This window comes from Stegostoma tigrinum, chromosome 17, assembly GCF_030684315.1.
Source record: "Stegostoma tigrinum isolate sSteTig4 chromosome 17, sSteTig4.hap1, whole genome shotgun sequence".
Taxonomy (NCBI): domain Eukaryota; kingdom Metazoa; phylum Chordata; class Chondrichthyes; order Orectolobiformes; family Stegostomatidae; genus Stegostoma; species Stegostoma tigrinum.
This window is the reverse complement of record NC_081370.1, coordinates 27,424,243-27,441,746: the sequence shown is the minus strand read 5'-3', so window position 1 is coordinate 27,441,746 and position 17,504 is coordinate 27,424,243. Positions and strand designations below refer to the sequence as shown.

The 17,504-nt window shown below is 39.6% G+C and overlaps 1 protein-coding gene across 1 annotated transcript in view; it reads left to right on the top strand.

The window, feature by feature from the left end:
* The window catches only part of ipo7 (importin 7), a 54,481-nt gene that overhangs the window by 19,296 nt on the left and 17,681 nt on the right, over window positions 1–17,504 (top strand). The window contains exons 6-13 of the mRNA XM_048545440.2: window positions 1,823–1,912; window positions 3,089–3,183; window positions 3,531–3,615; window positions 5,551–5,685; window positions 8,698–8,797; window positions 11,400–11,476; window positions 13,352–13,468; window positions 15,296–15,385. Of these exons, the coding sequence (XP_048401397.1) occupies window positions 1,823–1,912; window positions 3,089–3,183; window positions 3,531–3,615; window positions 5,551–5,685; window positions 8,698–8,797; window positions 11,400–11,476; window positions 13,352–13,468; window positions 15,296–15,385 (789 nt within the window). The remainder of the gene's footprint in view (window positions 1–1,822; window positions 1,913–3,088; window positions 3,184–3,530; window positions 3,616–5,550; window positions 5,686–8,697; window positions 8,798–11,399; window positions 11,477–13,351; window positions 13,469–15,295; window positions 15,386–17,504) is intronic.

Sequence of the window (17,504 nt, the reverse complement as noted above, 5' to 3'; positions counted from 1 at the left end):
AAGACTTCCTTTGAATTGAACATTGTCCCAGCTCAGGCTTATCAGTATGTTGAATAATAAAGGCACCTCTGAACATTGTCTGTAGAGCTGTTAAGTGTGGGATCAGGAAGCTGCATTAAGAAACTTTCTGATTAATTCACCCCAGAATTCCAAGTTTTAAAGACAGCAAATATATTGCTTGGTGCTAGATGTTTAGGTAGATATGTAATGTAACTTTACTTTGTGGCTGACCTACCTTGGTAACTTCTAATGAGCAGGAATAATATGAACCAGGTGTTGTTACTTGCACCTCACTGTCCGAGTTATTTTTCTCCCACTTGAAATATATTTTTGTCTAATGGAGGCATGGCTCTTGCATTGCTGAGAAAGTTTTGTGTGCGCGATTGTGCCATTCCCAGTTTTCTCAAGTGAATTAATCATTGAGAGAACCAGTGCAGGCAGATGAGTCCTATGGCCTTGGGCTCGATGTTTGTTTGTGATTTTGAATGAAGTGAGTAGTGTCGTGTATTGATCCTAGCCAGTGTTGTTGTTCTGCATGTTAGATCCCAGACTGGAATCTGGTATGTTACATCATGTTTTGTTTTTAAGTAATCATAAAATCTCTCGTGTGGAAACAGGCCATTGAGTCAACACTGACCGTCCAACGAGCATCCCACCCTCATACCCTATCCCTATAATACCACGTGTCCCATGGTTAATCCACTAGTCTGTACATCCCTGAACACTTGGGGCAATTTAGCATGGTCAGTTCAACTAACCTGCACATCTTTGGACTGTGGGAGAAAACTGGAGCACCTGGAAGAAACTTGTGCAGACACCAGGAGAATAGGCAAGTTTGCACAAATAGGAGTTTGCACAAAGCTGGAATTGAACAGAGTCTCTGGCACTGTGACACAGTAGTGCTAACCACCAAACCACTGTCACCCTAATGAGCTGATCCTTCACTGAAACGCAAACATAAAATGCTCTAGTTTGTTTGTTTGTTTGTTTGTTTGTTTTTATTGCTGTAAAAGCAAATGCTTATTTTGGGAAAATTTAGTAGAATACAGCAAACTATTTGCATACAACACATGTTGAAAGATTTGGCAACGATAAAATGTGATTCCGTTTATCCAACGCCATGTCTTTACACCACTCCAACAGTGCAAGTTCCATTTCCTATTAGACCTCTAGGCTTGACTTAATTGTTGCTTTCAATTCTTGCTTGATTCCCTCAATTAGTCATACTACTGAACTTAGATTTTCTTAGCTTCAGAGTCCCCTCTTCTGAATTTCCTCTTCCGATTTGGAACTTGCACTGAGGCAATCTCTTTCCTTACAGTTCGATCACTCTCAGAGAAACTGTTCCATCCATCAGCATCTGTGATCTGAAACCAAATGTTTTCTGTGATGCTTTTACCCTCAGCAAAAAATAAACTTGATCCTTTTCAACTAAAAACAAGCTAATGCTCTTCAGTGATAATGGGAACTGCAGATGCTGGAGAATTCCAAGATAATAAAATGTGAGGCTGGATGAACACAGCAGGCCAAGCAGCATCTCGGGAGCACAAAAGCTGACGTTTCGGGCCTAGACCCTTCATCAGAGAGCTAATGCTCTTCAGTGTTTACTCTGTACAGTCTCAAAACTCTCCAAATGCAAATAAATTCCCATTGTGTCAGCAGCTGGCTGTCTGTCTTGTACTGGCTTCAGAAATACTGACGTGTTGATCAATAAACACAAACCAAACCCATGTGCCACTAGTTGAAAATCCAAGCTCTGAAAAAATGCTATCAAGGTGGACTTTTGAGTTCTTTTGTTTATTAATTTGTTTCTTGCTTATAGTACACTCTCCCGTTGGAGCTGATAAGCCAACAAAACCTTACTGAATGGATGGAAATACTCAAAACAGTTGTCGATAGGGATGTTCCTCCTGTAAGTTGTGTTTTTATTGTTTTCTTTTTTAAATTTTAATCTCTTACATTCTAGTATTGACTGCTTAACTATTTGAACTGGAAGGTTATGTTCTCTTCTTCCAGGGAAGTGGAACATGAATAATGATGAAGTGTTGCATGTTTCTTCATCCTTAAGGATGTGGCAAATTGGGTAAACAGTTTTTAAATTTGGAAGCTCCTTGGAATGACATCTGTTAAATGACTAGATTGGAGAAGCTTGGATGGTTCAGCTTCAAAGAGAAAGTGGATGTGTGATTTCGCCAGAATGCTCAGTCATAAGAAATTTAGAGTAGATAGTGAGAAACTCATTCCATTGATGGGATTTTAGTTTTGTTAGCACCTGCCCGTAAAGTGAAGGCATGTTCAATTGTTTAAAAAGGAATTAGATTAGCCCTTTGAAAGACGATAAGGTAGAGGATAAGGGGGTGATGCTTAACTGAGTAGTTCTTGCAGAGAGCTGGCATGAACAATATAGTTAATTTTATTCAGTGCTTTAGCCATTCTATGTTGAAGGGTTATTTTAAATAGAAGTTCAATTGGGATGTTGAGAGACGATGTAAGTTTTGAAATGCTGCCAGAAAATAAAGCATTCAGTTCAAAAGCACATGATAAATATTTGCTTCCCAGGTAAATAGAAAGACTGAATTAGGTTTCTGCAATGATGCTGCTTCTAGATGAGCTTTCTGAGTTAGTGTTATACTGGTAAAATGTTGCAATTTTGAATGTAGCCTTTTTCCTCATTTGTTCCTTTTATAGCAGTAAAAACATAGATGCATTTTATTCCCAAGCATTCTTAACCAGTAATTGTTACCCTGTTCTTGCTGAAAGTGATCCGGTGTATATAAAATAAGATTGTTCTTAATTGATATTTAAGATTCTAAAGCTTTATTTCACAACCCAGTCGAGGCACTGGACTTAAGCAAGGTAATGATACTGATGACCAGATTGATGTATGCACGTCAGACTATTTGCTGATTTCTTAGCTTAAGGTTCTGATGCAAACGAATTAAGTTTCACCTGTGTGCATTCCTTGCAAAATATTTCCAATATATTGTCTTTGTCCTTGTCTATAATGGTAGTTCTGTAAACCATCATACTGCAGGTATATGCTCCTAAATATTCACATTTTTATATTTGTACTTGTGCTGCTTTTAAGGAAACTCTGCAAGTTGATGAAGACGATAGACCTGAGCTCCCTTGGTGGAAGTGCAAAAAATGGGCTTTACACATCTTGGCCAGATTGTTTGAAAGGCAAGTGCTTTTCGGTGTAATTTATACATAAATCAAGGAACTTCATTATTCCCCATTTTCTGCATGTGTTACTAATAACTAGAGTTTTGTTCCACAGATGCCATTTATTACTTTACTCAATTGTCTATATGTTGAATGTGGTGTGGAGCATTAGAGCTGAGTTAATTCTAACCTCAACCAGTGTCCATGCGCATCACTCTCGATGTCATTGGGTAAAGATCAGGATAGCCTTAATGTGTCTGATAAATTACCTATTTGAAAGAGCTGTAGTTATGGAGCTTTAAAATACATAACTAAAATTTCAAATGTTTCACTGCAACTTACTGAAATATATTTGTATTTGTCAGATATGGAAGTCCAGGTAATGTCTCCAAAGAATACAATGAATTTGCTGAAGTATTCCTCAAAGGTTATGCTGTCAGTATCCAGCAGGTACAGTATAATTTCTGTACATTTCCTCAAAGATGTGGCATCAAAGACATATTTTTGTTGAATAATGACTGTGGTAACATTTTGGAACAGCACTTTATCACTTTAACATTGTGTATAGATCATGTATTTTAGGTCTTTGCATACATATGACAATACCTAACAACATGTTTTAAGTGCATGAATCTCGGAAAGCTAAACTCTAAAGGCAATGGGAATAAGGTTGGAATCATACCTGACTTAGGAAAATTTTTGTGGTCGTTGGAAGTCAATCATCTTAGTTCCAGAACATATCTGCAGGAATTCCTCAAGTTCGTGTCCTAGGCCCAACCATCTTCAACTACTACATCAAGAACCCTCCCATCATAAGGTCAAAAATGAGCATACTCACTGATAATATGATGTTCACCATTCGTGACTTCTCAGATATTGAAGCTGACCACGATCAAATGCAACAAGATCTGGATAGATTCCAGGCTTGGGCTGGCCAGTGACAGGTAACATGCACAACATACAAATTCCAGAAAATGCCCATTTCCAATAAGAGACAATCTAATCATCACCCTTGACGTTCAGTGGTGTTACCATCACTGAATTCCCCCTCTATCAACATCCTGAGAGTTATCACTGACCAGAAAATCAACTGGACTTGAGATGTAAACACAGTGGCATCAACAGCAGGTCAGAAGCTAGGAATACTATCATGTGTAACTCACCACCTGACTCCCCAAAGTCTGAGCACCATCTACAAGGCACAAATTGAGTGTGATCGAATACCTCCCAATTGCCTGCTTGAATGCAGCTCCACCAACACTCAAGCTTGACACCATCCATGGTAAGGTGTCCTGCTTGATCAATCCCACATCTGCAACCCTCCAGCACTGATGCTCAGAATTGTGTACTATCTACAAGATGCACTGCAGAAGCTCACCGAGATCCTTTGGTAGTGCTTTCTAACCCATGACTACTTGCATACCAAAGAGCAAGGGCTTCAGATATATGCGACTAACACCACCTGCAACTCACCGTCCAGACTTAGAAACCTACTGCTGTGCTCCCACCGTTGCTGAGCCAGAATTGGAATCCCCTCCCTAAAGGCTTTGTGGGTCTGAGCCAGAATTGGAATTCCCTCCCTAAAGGCTTTGTGGGTCTGCCTACAGTAGGCTGCGGCAATCCAAGAGTGCAGCTCATCGCCTTCTCAAGGGCAACTAGGGACAGACAATAAATGCTGCATATCATCAATGCCCACATTCCACAAGTGAATAAATTTTTAAAAATTGGAATATTGACTTGTTTATTTCAAAAGGAATGGGGTGTGAAACTGGGGCAGTTTTGTTAAAGGCAGTCAAAGCATTGGTCAGACCACAGTTGGAGTACTCCAAATGTCCTTGGACTTCTTACCTGAGGTAAAGTATACTAGCAATGGAGGCAGTCCACAGAACATTAACTGTGATACAGTGCTTGGGGAAGGAGGAGATGGTTATGAGGAGAGGTTGAACAAATTGAGCTTATACTCATTAGATATCAGAAGACCTTATTGAAAATTACTTGTTTCTTAGGGGACTTAAAAGGGTAGATTTGGCAGTGTTGTTCCTGTTTTGGGGAGAGTATAGGACCAGAGAATTAATCTCAGAATGAAGTCTCATCCATTTAAGACAGCTGAAGAGGAGTGTGTTCTGAGGGTAGTGATGCTTTGCCGTAGAGTGCTTTCAAGGCTGGGTTATTAACTATGTTCAGGGCCTAGATAGATTCTTTTTTTTCCCTCTTCGTAATCACAGAGGGAATTGATTGATTGTCATGGGGAAAATGTAGGAAATAGAATTGTTTGCAATCATGGCTGATCTGACATTGAATGATGGAGCAGACTGGATAGACCAGCCTACCTCTGCTCCTACCTTGTATCTAAGCTAGCCCTTAACTTGTTATATCTTGTTATAGGTGCTTTTGAAAGTTTTATATCAATACAAAGAAAAACAATATGTGGCTCCTCGAGTATTGCAGCAAACATTGAACTACATCAATCAGGGGGTTGCGCATGCTGTTACCTGGAAAAATCTGAAACCTCATATCCAGGTGAGGCTCCTTGTAATTTTGATTGCATGTTTGGAGCAAAAATTCTGAGCAATGCCTTTGTATTGAAAACATAGTAAAATTTTCAATTAACAGTTCTGCCATTTTGTAGTTCAGCTAATTTAATAATGCTATTTTTCCAGGAGTTTTAATCATGTTTATACAGGTTCATATTCAGTGATTGTATCAGTGGAGACCTAATCTTAAGCTGCTCAATCAGTGGAACTACTTTGACCATTTGACATCACCAGAATGTTGATATCTATCTGCCAGGTTTTTAACTGGCAAGAACAGCATATCTGAGCCAAGTTATGTGCTCACATTGAGATCATTGGTTGTGTTATACTTTCTCAATTGATATGAAATAATATAGCACAGGAGGTCAGCTAATAAACTAGAATGAGAGCTGTTTTCTGTCATACTGGACACGTCAGACCTAAACCCTCCCCCCGCCCCCCAAAAATTAGAGAATTGAACCCCAGTTGCAGTTTCTCTCATTTACGAAAGCCTTTAACCACTTAAGCAATGGGGAAAGTTTTAGTTCACCTGCTACTTTACTTAAGACATTGTCACAGAATACAGGATGGATTTTGGTTAATACTGAGTTGAATGATATATAGTTCATAGTTGGAAAATCAGATAATTGTGAAGCTCTTTGCATCTAAATGGTGAATAATATGGGGTGATTGTGGGGAGAACCTGTGTCTCCCAGGTGGCTCAGATAGTTGTAGGCTTTTATTCTGGCTTCTCGTGGTCCCTTGTGTTTACGCTGGATGTCAGTAGCCCAAAGTAGCTCTAACAACAGAACATATTCAGAATTCAGTCTTGAAGCAAAATGCAGTACACAGTGCAAAACTCTTAGCTGTGCAGTGCTTGCAACCTCCAACTGATCAAATTTATGTGGATCAGACTGAAACAAATGATCACCTCATGCCATCTGGATCTCCCGGCTGCTTATCACGCAACCTCTTGATTTGGCTAAATATATTCTAAGAAGAAAAGCTTTCTTTAACTCTTTTTTTTTTTCCATTCAGACAAGCTGTATGTTCAAACTTTGATATTCTCCAGTCTCCAACAAATGTTTTGTTTTCCATTGCCAGTTTGATCAATTAACCCGTGAGAAACTGGTTCTTTTCCTTGAAAAGAGGCTTATTTCTTGGTCTAAGCAAACTTTGACTGCAACCTTAGCTTGCTCAACTGCCACTTTTTTATTCTAATCAACCATATGATTCAACTATATGATACTTGGATAATATGATTGCATGATGATTAGTACATTGTTTAACTGATAGTCCATATTATCACCCCTCGTTTTGCTGTGTTGGTTTTAATTGAGACTGTAGCCTTGGAGTTGCTGTGACAACTCAGTCCACTACTGTTGTTACAATATTTAATTAAACACTTGCTTTCAGAAACACAAAAATACACTAAAAAGCAGTGACCATCCTAATCATTTAGGTTCTCCATAAGGCTTCTTTATTTAATTCAACTAACTCAAGCTTTGGTTTAATAACCACACAATATTCTTTTCCTGTTTGTCCTTCTTGACCTGTCTGCAGCCTTGATACACTGCCCTCCTTCATGCCTTTTTAGCCTCCTTCATTGCCTTTTTAGCTTTCATTCTAGGTGCCTGGCACTGTCCTCATCTGAATTCATTGCTATCTATCTAATTTTAGCCAGAGAATTGCATGAAATGTCCTGTCTCTGTTTGTACTATTATTGAGGGGTGGGCTCCATGGTCCTGTCCTTAGTTCCCCTGCTGATTCACTGTCGTATTCAGGTCCTTTGCATCATCCAAGGGCACAGCATTCATTTTACATGTATCTTAATAATAACTTGCCACTACCTTGCTTGACTTGATCATTGTAACATTAGCAGATGGGTTATTTGACATCCAGTACTGACTTATCAGAAACATCCTGCAGTTAAATATTAGAAAGAGAAAAGCCAAGATTTTCAGTTCTTGCTCCAAATTCTATTCCCCTGCTAGCTTTATACAGCTACTTGGCACAGTCAGATCAGTCGGTCAGGTTGTATCTTTTGGTGTCAGACTGAATCTGAGATAAATTTGCCAATGGATGTTTGTACCTCTGCTAAAACTGGCCCTGTTACAGCTCATCTACTGCTGAAGCCCTAACTTGTGCTTTGTTAACTCTAAACATATTGTTCCAACACACTGATTTTCAAATTTTGTCCTGCATAAACTTGAAGTTACTTGAACACCAGCTGCTTGTCTTAATTTGCAACAGGTACCATTCCCTGTTATCCCAGTGCCCTCTGACATCCCCCTGGGAAAATAGCATTTTGACTTTAAAATTTTCATGTGTTCAAATCCTGTCAGCTCCACATCACTCAAGTTTTGCACTTTTATAATTCTGGCCTGTTTTGCATTCACAGTCCCATCCGCTGCACTGTTGATGGCTGTGTCTTCTGCTACCTAGCCCTTAGATTCTGCAAATAACTGTTACACCCCTGTGCTCATCTGCTTCACAGACCTTCTAAGATGCTACTTTGCCCCTTTTTGGTCAGTCTTAGAGTCAACTGACTAAATGTCGTCAAATGTAATGTGGTGTCTTTGTACAGCACTTGGGTAAAGGGCCTGGGGCATTTCATTTTAAGCACGAATTATTGTAAATGCACAAGGGCAGAGATTTTAAATTAGCTAATTTTCAGGATTTGGGAGTGGGGAATAGGAACTGTTCCATTGACTTTTGTGCCTGAAAAATGAGGGCAGTTGTTAAGGTTTCTACTCCTAATCCAGTGATTCCCAATGGACAGTACGTTAAGCAAGAGCAACAAGTGTGATGACGTCCAAGATTGGAAGACCATAGACGTTCACTGTCTGGCTCACATGAATGGTCAAGTGGGTAAGATATCAAAGAGCTGTAATATGTTGAAATTGAACACCAAGTAGAAACAAATTTTTGGGAGAAAAGTATGTTGAATTAGTGAATTTTTTTTTGAGTTTATCGTAATGAATTGTTATGCTAAAATGTTTGATTTGATATTTTGCAGGGCATTATCCAGGATGTTGTTTTTCCCTTGATGTGCTACACAGATGCAGATGAGGAGCTCTGGCAGGAGGATCCGTATGAGTATATTCGAATGAAGTTTGGTAAGGTATTATTTTGGCTCATAGATGAGGGTATTAATTTACAAACATGTTATTTCATTCCTGAAGATATGGAGCCTCATTGAAAAAGAAATGGTATTTTTAAGAATAAAATCTATCCCTAGACTTTTCCACTAAATCCCTGTGGTTATGTTTTGATGATTTGAGCAAACTACCTCCTTTTGCATTAATTTCTGGGTATGGTTATTCCACATGCACCATGTTGTCCTTGAATATTTTATCCAGCAAGCACTGTCCATATTGAGCAGAGATAACAGATAGCAAGCTTTCATGCAATCTCAGCTCATTGAGGTGAATCTTATCCCATTAGCTGCAAGGTTATTTATACCAGAAATTGTTGGATGTAAATTTTTAAGGGTGGGAGCGGGGAACCTGACGTTTTATCCGGCTCCCCACCCAGAATTGTGTCCCCTTTAAATTTTCGAAGGTTACTTAATGCACGAAACTACCAGTCTTTGTTACAGTTACCAATCAGTGGTAAAAGTATTAGCTGAAGCTGTGCTCGGTTAATTATCGAATTTCATTTCCTGTCCAAGTTTGTTGTCACAAATTACTTAAATTATTTCTATTTTTTTCTTTCACTGATGTGGGCTGACACCTATGCCAGTATTTGTTAGCTACCTTTAATTGCCCTTGAAGTGGTGGTGAGTTGTCTGTTGGACCATTACAGTCCAAGTTATGTAGGTGCACCCATAATGCTCCTAAGGAGGGATTTTTACCCAGCTTTTGAAGGAACAGCAGTATAGTTCGAAATCAGGATGATGTATTTGTAGAGTAACTTTTCATTCAGTATTCCCATACATTGGCTGCCCTTCCTGGCAGTGGAGGTTCCAATTTTGGAAAGTGCTGTCGAAGAGAGTTTGAGTTGCTGCAGTGCATCTTGTAGATGATGCTTAGTGATGCCATCATACATTTTTTTTGGTGAATGGAGTGCCAGCCAAACAGGCTACTGTTGTGGATGGTCTGATGCTTCTTGAGTGTTAGAGTTGTACTGATCCTGATAAGTGTACGTCACATTTCTGACTTGACCCTTAACGATAGTGGGCAGGTTTTGGGAAGTCAGGAGCTGAATTATTTGCTGCAGAATTCCTAGTCTCTCATCTCTTGTGGCTACAATATTTCTTTAGCCGGTCCAATTGTGTTTCTGATTAGTGGTAACTCTCAATATTGATCTTGGAGGAGACGATTAGATTTTTGTCTTGGAGGGGGTCAATGCCTAGTACCTGTAATGAAAATGTTACTTGCCATTTATTCACCCAAACCTGAGCGTTGTCCAAGTCTTGGTGTATGTGATCTAGCTCCTTCGGTATTTGAGGAAGACTGAATATTATACAATTGTCAAATGTCTGCACTCCTGACCTTTATGATTGAGACACGATGACAGTTGTATTAGCTGAAAATGGTTTGGACTTGACTACAGCATTCTTCATGTAGTATTGATGTTTGGAGATGGGATGCCTGAGTTCTAGTCCTACCTGCTCAAAAGATGTATAATAACATCAATTGGTTGATAGGAAAATATCCACCCTGAGGAACTCCTGTACTGATATCTTGGGATGGACATAATTAGCTATTTCATAACCAAAGCCATTTTCCCTTTGTGCTAGAATTTGAACTCCTGGTTCCTGTTGACTTGATTTTGCTAGCGTTGTTTTTGATGCCATTTTGGGCAAGTGCAGAGGTGATATGAAGAACAGTAGGTCTCATTTTGCCTCTGGAGTTTGGCTGTTTGGTCTACGTTTTATGTCAAAGCTGCAGTGAACTCCAGCTAAATGGCCCTGATGGAGCCCAAGGTGAGCATCATTAAACAGATTACTGGTGAATAAGTGCTGCTTGAGAGAAGTGTTGACAACACCTTTATCATTTGGCTAATGAAGAAGGGGAGAGTGATTAGACAGAAATTGGCCAGATTTTGTTCTTGTGCACAGGATATGAGTGCAATTTTCCATACTGTTGAGTAGATTCTAGTATTGTGGCCGAACACGAGCAGCTTAGTTAGAAGTGTGGTCATACTCCACAAATATTACTATCCTGCTAATCTGATCAGCCAGATTCCACAGCTTTTGCAGTGTTGAGTGCATTCAAGCTGTTTCGTGATATTACCTGGTTGAATTTAATTGTCTGAAAAGTGGCTAGTGTAATGTTGGAAATCCTGGGAGGAGACTGATCAGTCGTCATCTAGGTATTGTTGGATGTAGGTGTTGCATGTACACTTTTGACGTTTATAGTGATTTGTTGGGCCTCCCCGTTATTCACAATACTTGTGCAACCACCTCCACCAGTTACAAGTTTAACTGTCAACTGCCATTCGTGAATAGATATGGAGGGGCAATATATTTGTAATCAGAACCTTCTGTCTTAGCCGATTTTGAATAAATCTGGAAAAGACAGCTAAGGTGTACAAATTGTGAGGACATTACAATTCAGGTTGCATTTCTATCATCTGGTAGCTTTTAAGATAGCTTGTGATATAATTTGACCTGGGGAAATCAGAACTAATTTGATTTAGATCACACTGAAGGTCATTTTGCATTTGGGGTCTTGATCATCATTATTGCAATTAATTCTGGGTTTTTCTATATAGATGTGTTTGAAGACTTCATCTCTCCAACAACAGCTGCTCAGACATTATTGTACACAGCCTGCAGTAAAAGAAAAGAAGTGAGTTTTCGTTGATCTTTAGATATTACTATTAGCTGAGATCTTTTCGTAGAGTTTACTTTTATAAATATTCAAACAAAATGTTAATTGTTTACTTGCTATTTTTAAATGTGCTGTTTTAAAAAGAGCTTTAGTTCATGGCTGAGGGTTCTCTGTGTAGCTTTTAAGTTGTTTAAGTACAGCAGCTGGACACCATTGGTCATAATTTGTGTTTCGGAACCTTTTGGTCTGTGTGACCAGGCAGTTTGGAGGGAACACTGGCCAACAAATGTTTTGTTGATCTTGCAGGCATTCTTCATGTTAAGCGACAGGCTTAATAATTGAAAATTGCCCAGATAAAACATACAAAAACTAAAGTGAAATGTACCCTAATTTTATTAAATTTGGGAGAACAATATGTGTTGCAATTCATTTTATCTTCTGGGTTTTATGGTGGCAAGTGAAGCTTAATGCTTCAGTTCAAGGGAAAGTAATCACTTCGCCTGAAGACGACGTAACCACTCTACATGCATGAAAATATTGTGCAACGATTAGATGAAAAGCTTACGAGTACTTGACATAAATCAGGTGAAAATTCTTCAGTTTAGTGAAGAGTTAATGCATCTGTTGAATTGCTGCTTATTATGTAATCTTTTAGAATTATAAGAACATATGGCATAGGAGTAAGAGTAGGTAGTGCAGCCCATTCATCTGCTCCACCATTCAATGAGATCATAGCCAATCTGATAATCCTTAATTTCATTTGACTGCCTATTTCCCATATCCTTTGATTTCCTTAATCATCAAAGATTGTGTCTTAGCTCTGCCTTTAATATGCTTAACTCATTCTCCACTACACCCTGCAGTAAAGAATTCTCTAGATTCAATATCCTGAGAAGAAATTCCTCATTTTGTCTTAAATGTTCTGATTCGAAAGATCATAAGAAATGGGAACAGGAATAGGCCTTTTGGCCCCTTGAGCCTATCCAACATTCGGTATGATAGTGACTGATCCAACATTCCTCTGGTCTGCTTTTCCTCAACTGATCAGAAATCTATCCAGTTTTAAATGTATGCAAGGACTTTGCCCCCACAGCTGTCTGTGACAAAAAAGTTCCAAAGACATTCAACGCTGAGAGGAAATTGTTTCTTATCTCAGTCACAAATTGGCACCCCTTTATTCTGAGACCCCCCCTCCTGACCTCTGGCCCCAGGCCCTGAGCAGTTACTCTGTCATGCACCTTAAGAATGCTGCGTTTCAATGAGTTCACCTCTTGTTCTAAACTCCAGTGAGTAACGTCTCAACTTGTTTAATCTTTGCTCAAAAGAGAATCTCTCCCTATTGGGGATCATCCTTTTAAGATTTCTCTATCCTTGTACTCCAAACCCGTCTTTGCAGTCATCAGAGCCAATCTTTCCCTTATTCTGAGATCATGCCATCAGGTCCTAGACTTCCATAAGGGGTAACAATTTCTCTGCATCTATCCTGTAACATCACCTGAGAATCTTGTGTGTTTGTGTAATGCAGCATGTACCATCAGGTACTGCTAAGATAGAATTGTATGCTGGAATTTGGTGATCCAGTTACTGAATTGCTGACCAACTGCAAGTGTTATGAACTGTTGGTCTATTATGTTAACGATGGCCTAGCTATAGGTGTCAAACTTGTTGGAAACATATCTCCAGGCAGAGGTTGTCTTCAGCATCCTTTCCCACAGCATCTGTTTTAGTCTTGTTTACATGGGAATAGTATATACATAATTTGTTTCCTACTTAGGACACTTATGCCTTCAACGATAGAAGTATTTATCCCCTTTTCTACTTCATATTTGTGTTGTGATGTTCTGCACCATAACAAAGGCTTATGCTAATCCTCTCAATGATTCTTTTATTCAGGTGTTGCAAAAAACAATGGGTTTCTGTTACCAGATACTCACAGAACCAACGGTTGATCCACGGAAGAAAGATGGAGCTTTGCATATGATTGGCTCCCTAGCAGAAGTCTTGTTAAAGGTGATTATCTTAGATTGGTTACTCTGAATGCTAACATGGCTGATAGAATGGACACTTCACAACTGTGGATGGGACAGGTGACAATCGTTTCGCCATGACGGACTTCAGGATACATCCATGTGAGCGCTGCAGGTGTTATGACGTCCCACACGTAGTGTCCTGGGCTTCCACCCACTCCAAATACTGATACCCATTCAAATAGCCAGTTCCCTAGGATAAGGTGTGATCTTCAGACCAGAGAGCTGTGCCATTAATCATGAGGCATACCCTTCCTCCTGTAGGAATGTGGTGTTACAGTGCTCTTCATGTCCAAGCTGTTATGCTGCTCATAAAGTCCCCATATCCCATTAAAAACATGGAGCTGAGGTAACAGATGATCTGTTTCCACAATGCTGGGTACATTGGAGCATTTTGAATCCAGGGAGTGCTACCACTGCCTGAAAAGGTCAGTTGAGATTCCTCCTGGCAGCTGAGCATCCACCTAACTGAGGCCCAATAAGTTTTTAGCCTTAAAATAATTTGTCAAAACCTTATGTCATTCTCTTCATATTTAAAAAAAATACAAACAGTTGTATTTCTACTTCAGCCTATTCGTTTCATACAGTTTTGCCCATCTGATTTGCTTTATTTAATGTAGCTTCTCTATCAGACTGTTAGATCTTGGGATGTCATGGTGGCTTAATGGTCAGTACTCGTGACTCTCTCAGCACCAGAAACGCAGGTTCAGTTCCAGTCTAGGGTGACACTGGAGTTTGCATGTTTTCGTCATGTCTGTATGACTGTGCTGGGTGCTCCAGTTTCCTCCTGTACTATAAAGATGTAGAGGTTAATTGGATTGGCCATGCTAAATTGCCCCTGTAGGGTATGTCAGTTAGCCACGGTTAATGCAGGGTTATGTGTGAGTGTGGGTTACTCTTCAAAGGGTTGGTGCAGACTCAGAGATGGCTTCTTTCTGCACTGTGGATTCTGTGTCAGCATGCGCACAAACCTCCCACCTTTAGTTAATTCGTTTTTAAATGAATTCTTCTTACTTTCTCTGCAATTTTCTCTTGTGCTTCTTCCAGTCTCTTCGTGCCAGTTCACCTCTGGGTTGGACACGAGCAACAGTGTCAGTTGGTCAATCATTCTAATCTGTTTTGTTGCCAGCAGTGCCATTCTTGTGACAGGCAGCTGTTGAGCAGTCACATTGTGCTGCACTGCTGTCCTGTATATCCACCGTTGTGCTCCACCTAGTGGAAAATGTATGCAGTCTAACTAAGGTTGTCTTTCAAGCTAAGGCCTTTCAAGTCAGAAGTACAATGGTGTGTTCTCCATTTTGCTTGAATGAGTGCACCTCCAACAATACAAGCTTGAGACCATCCAAGACAAAGCAATTGGCTGATTGGCACCCATCTCTTATCCTCAATGTTTGCAACTACAACCACTGATACAGAATGGCAGCAATATGTTACTATTTGATACTAATATGAGCTGCAACGACTTCTGTAAGGCTCCTTCATACCTTTTTCAAGCCCTGATTTCTACCGACCTAGGAGGAAATTGACAAACGTATGGGGCCACCCCTGCTGGGTTAAAAATTCTGAAATTCCCTTCATAACAACACTGTGCGTACACTGTGGACTGCAGTGATTGAAGAAAGCAGCTTACTATTCCAAACTCTAGCAATTATTGCTGGCCTAATTGATACCCCTGCATACTGTGCATTTTTAAAAAAAGACAGTTGAAGAGGCAATGCATAAGTTAAAGATTATTTCTTGCTTTGACATTTGTATACTGTTAATCTGTATAAAATGTCTAATCCAGTTATGTATGTTTCTTTTGTAACAGAAAAAGATCTACAAGGATCAGATGGAATTTATGTTGCAAAACCATGTCTTCCCACTATTTAGCAGTGAGCTGGGCTACATGAGAGCAAGGGTGAGTAGGTGTACTAAAATTCCCCATTTCATCCCTTTGTAGTTGGTTCAGGATAGATTTAATCCGCCTCCTGTTGCTTCAATGTATGCTATTGAACTGTTTTGGTGAGAACAGACTGAGGCAGTAGCAAACTAATAGCACAATTCTGTTATGAGAATTAGTACTTTATTTTTTCAAATGAGACATGATTGTTGCTGGCAAGGCCAATATTGGTTACCCAATCCTAATTGCCCTTGAATGGTTTGCTAGCTCATTTCATAAGGCAGTTAATCGCATTGCTGTGCACATGGAGTTGCATGTAGACCAGACAAGGATGGCAGGCTTCTTTCCTGAAAGGGCGTTAGTGAACCAACTAGGTTTCTATGACAGTTCGTAGTTTCATGGCACGAGAATAGGGATTAGCTTTATTCCAGTTTAAAAATTAATGGAATGTAAATTCCAACGGATGCTTTGAGGTTCGTACTTCGCCATCACCTCAACAATCACTCCCAGAGAGACTGAAGTAATTCGGTACAGTTTACAAATATTTGGGAGATGAATCTGTGCTTGTCATTTTTCTGTTAAAAAGAGTTGTAGTGACCTTGATCCTCTTCTATGCTTACACTTGGCAGAATGTGGCTGTGTTTACTGGATGGGAGAGTTCTGAGTTTTTTAAACTTTGAAAGTAGGGGTCTTGCATTTGAGCAGTCCTGTAGTTTGTGAAGAACCTGGTAAGTGTGTTGGGGAAGATTCTTTCCTCTAGTTGAAAAAGGAATGGGATCCTGGAATTTTGGAGATTAATAGATGGAATTGAATCCCTACAGTGTAGAAGACTCCATTTGGCCTATCGAGTCAACACTGCCCCTTGGAAAAGCACTTCACACAAACCCCCCACACCCACCCTATTCCTGTAACCCTGCATTTCCCCACAGAGAATGTGCATACTCAGTGCAGACAGCTGCCTGAGGGTGGAATTGAACCTAATCCCTGGTGTTGTGAACCAGAACTGAGCCACAATGCCACCCAGTGTGTACATTGTATCAGGAACGAATAAGGCATAAGTCCAGTGGCACCAGGACATGGCAGACCAATAAATTGTACCTGTTTTGCACTCAGGTTTCCTGGATCATAAATCATTTGTTAGTTTTTAAACTGACTTTTAGTATTAAACGTTAATTGTGTGAACTGTGCATTAGTTGGCTGCCTTAATAGGCAAAGAGCACAAGATTGTGGTGGTGCATAACAGCTCAGTGTAGGTTAGAAATGTTAAGTAAAGCTCAGACTTTCTAGAAAGCATGTTTGGGGATCAGCTAGGAAATTTTGTATACATTAAATATTTGTAATAGTGAAAAGAGCAGCAAGGGGCAAGGGGTTCTGGAGAACTTGTCAAGATAATGTTTCAAGCTCAGTGAGATTAGATTCTGGTGAATGAGTTACGTCAAGTGTTAGGCCATAATTTGGAAAAATGATCTAGGCATCATAATGCCTAAATTAGCCATGGAAAAAGACACTGAGCAATCTGAAATGAAAATAGAGGAACCAATTTTAGTGGGATGATGACATTTTAATGCTGGTAAATTAGAATTAAAGATACAGGTAAAACTATGAACAATGGATTTTTAAGAGGAAATATAGTCCAAGTATAATTTCACAAGAAGAAGAGTTTGTACAACAGAAGCCAGAGCTCGCTGGATGACAAAAGATCGAAAATATGATAAAACGGGATGTGTAACAAAAGCTCATTTGATAATACGGCTGAGAATGAGGTTCAAAGAGAAAGGAAATTGCAAGTTTAGTATGAGAAGATATTGTCACCTAAAGAAATCCAATAGTTTTGGGATAAAAATAGTAAAGCAAGGGGTTAAAAACAGAATAGGGCTGGGTAAGGAGTTAAAAGAAGCCCTATTGATTGAAGCACAGGTCTTAACTGAGGCAATGAATGCATCTTGCATCTGTTTTTACCATGGAAGGTAACTCTGACCTTAGAGGCATAGAATTTGAAAGCAAGAACGTTATAGTGAACCTTTTTGCTAGCTTGGCCTCCAATTAAATATTGTGTCCAATCTGAGCATAACCGTCTGAAGGATATGTAGCCACAAGAGAAGATACAGAAAAGTCTTGAAAATGTTTGAGGGTGACA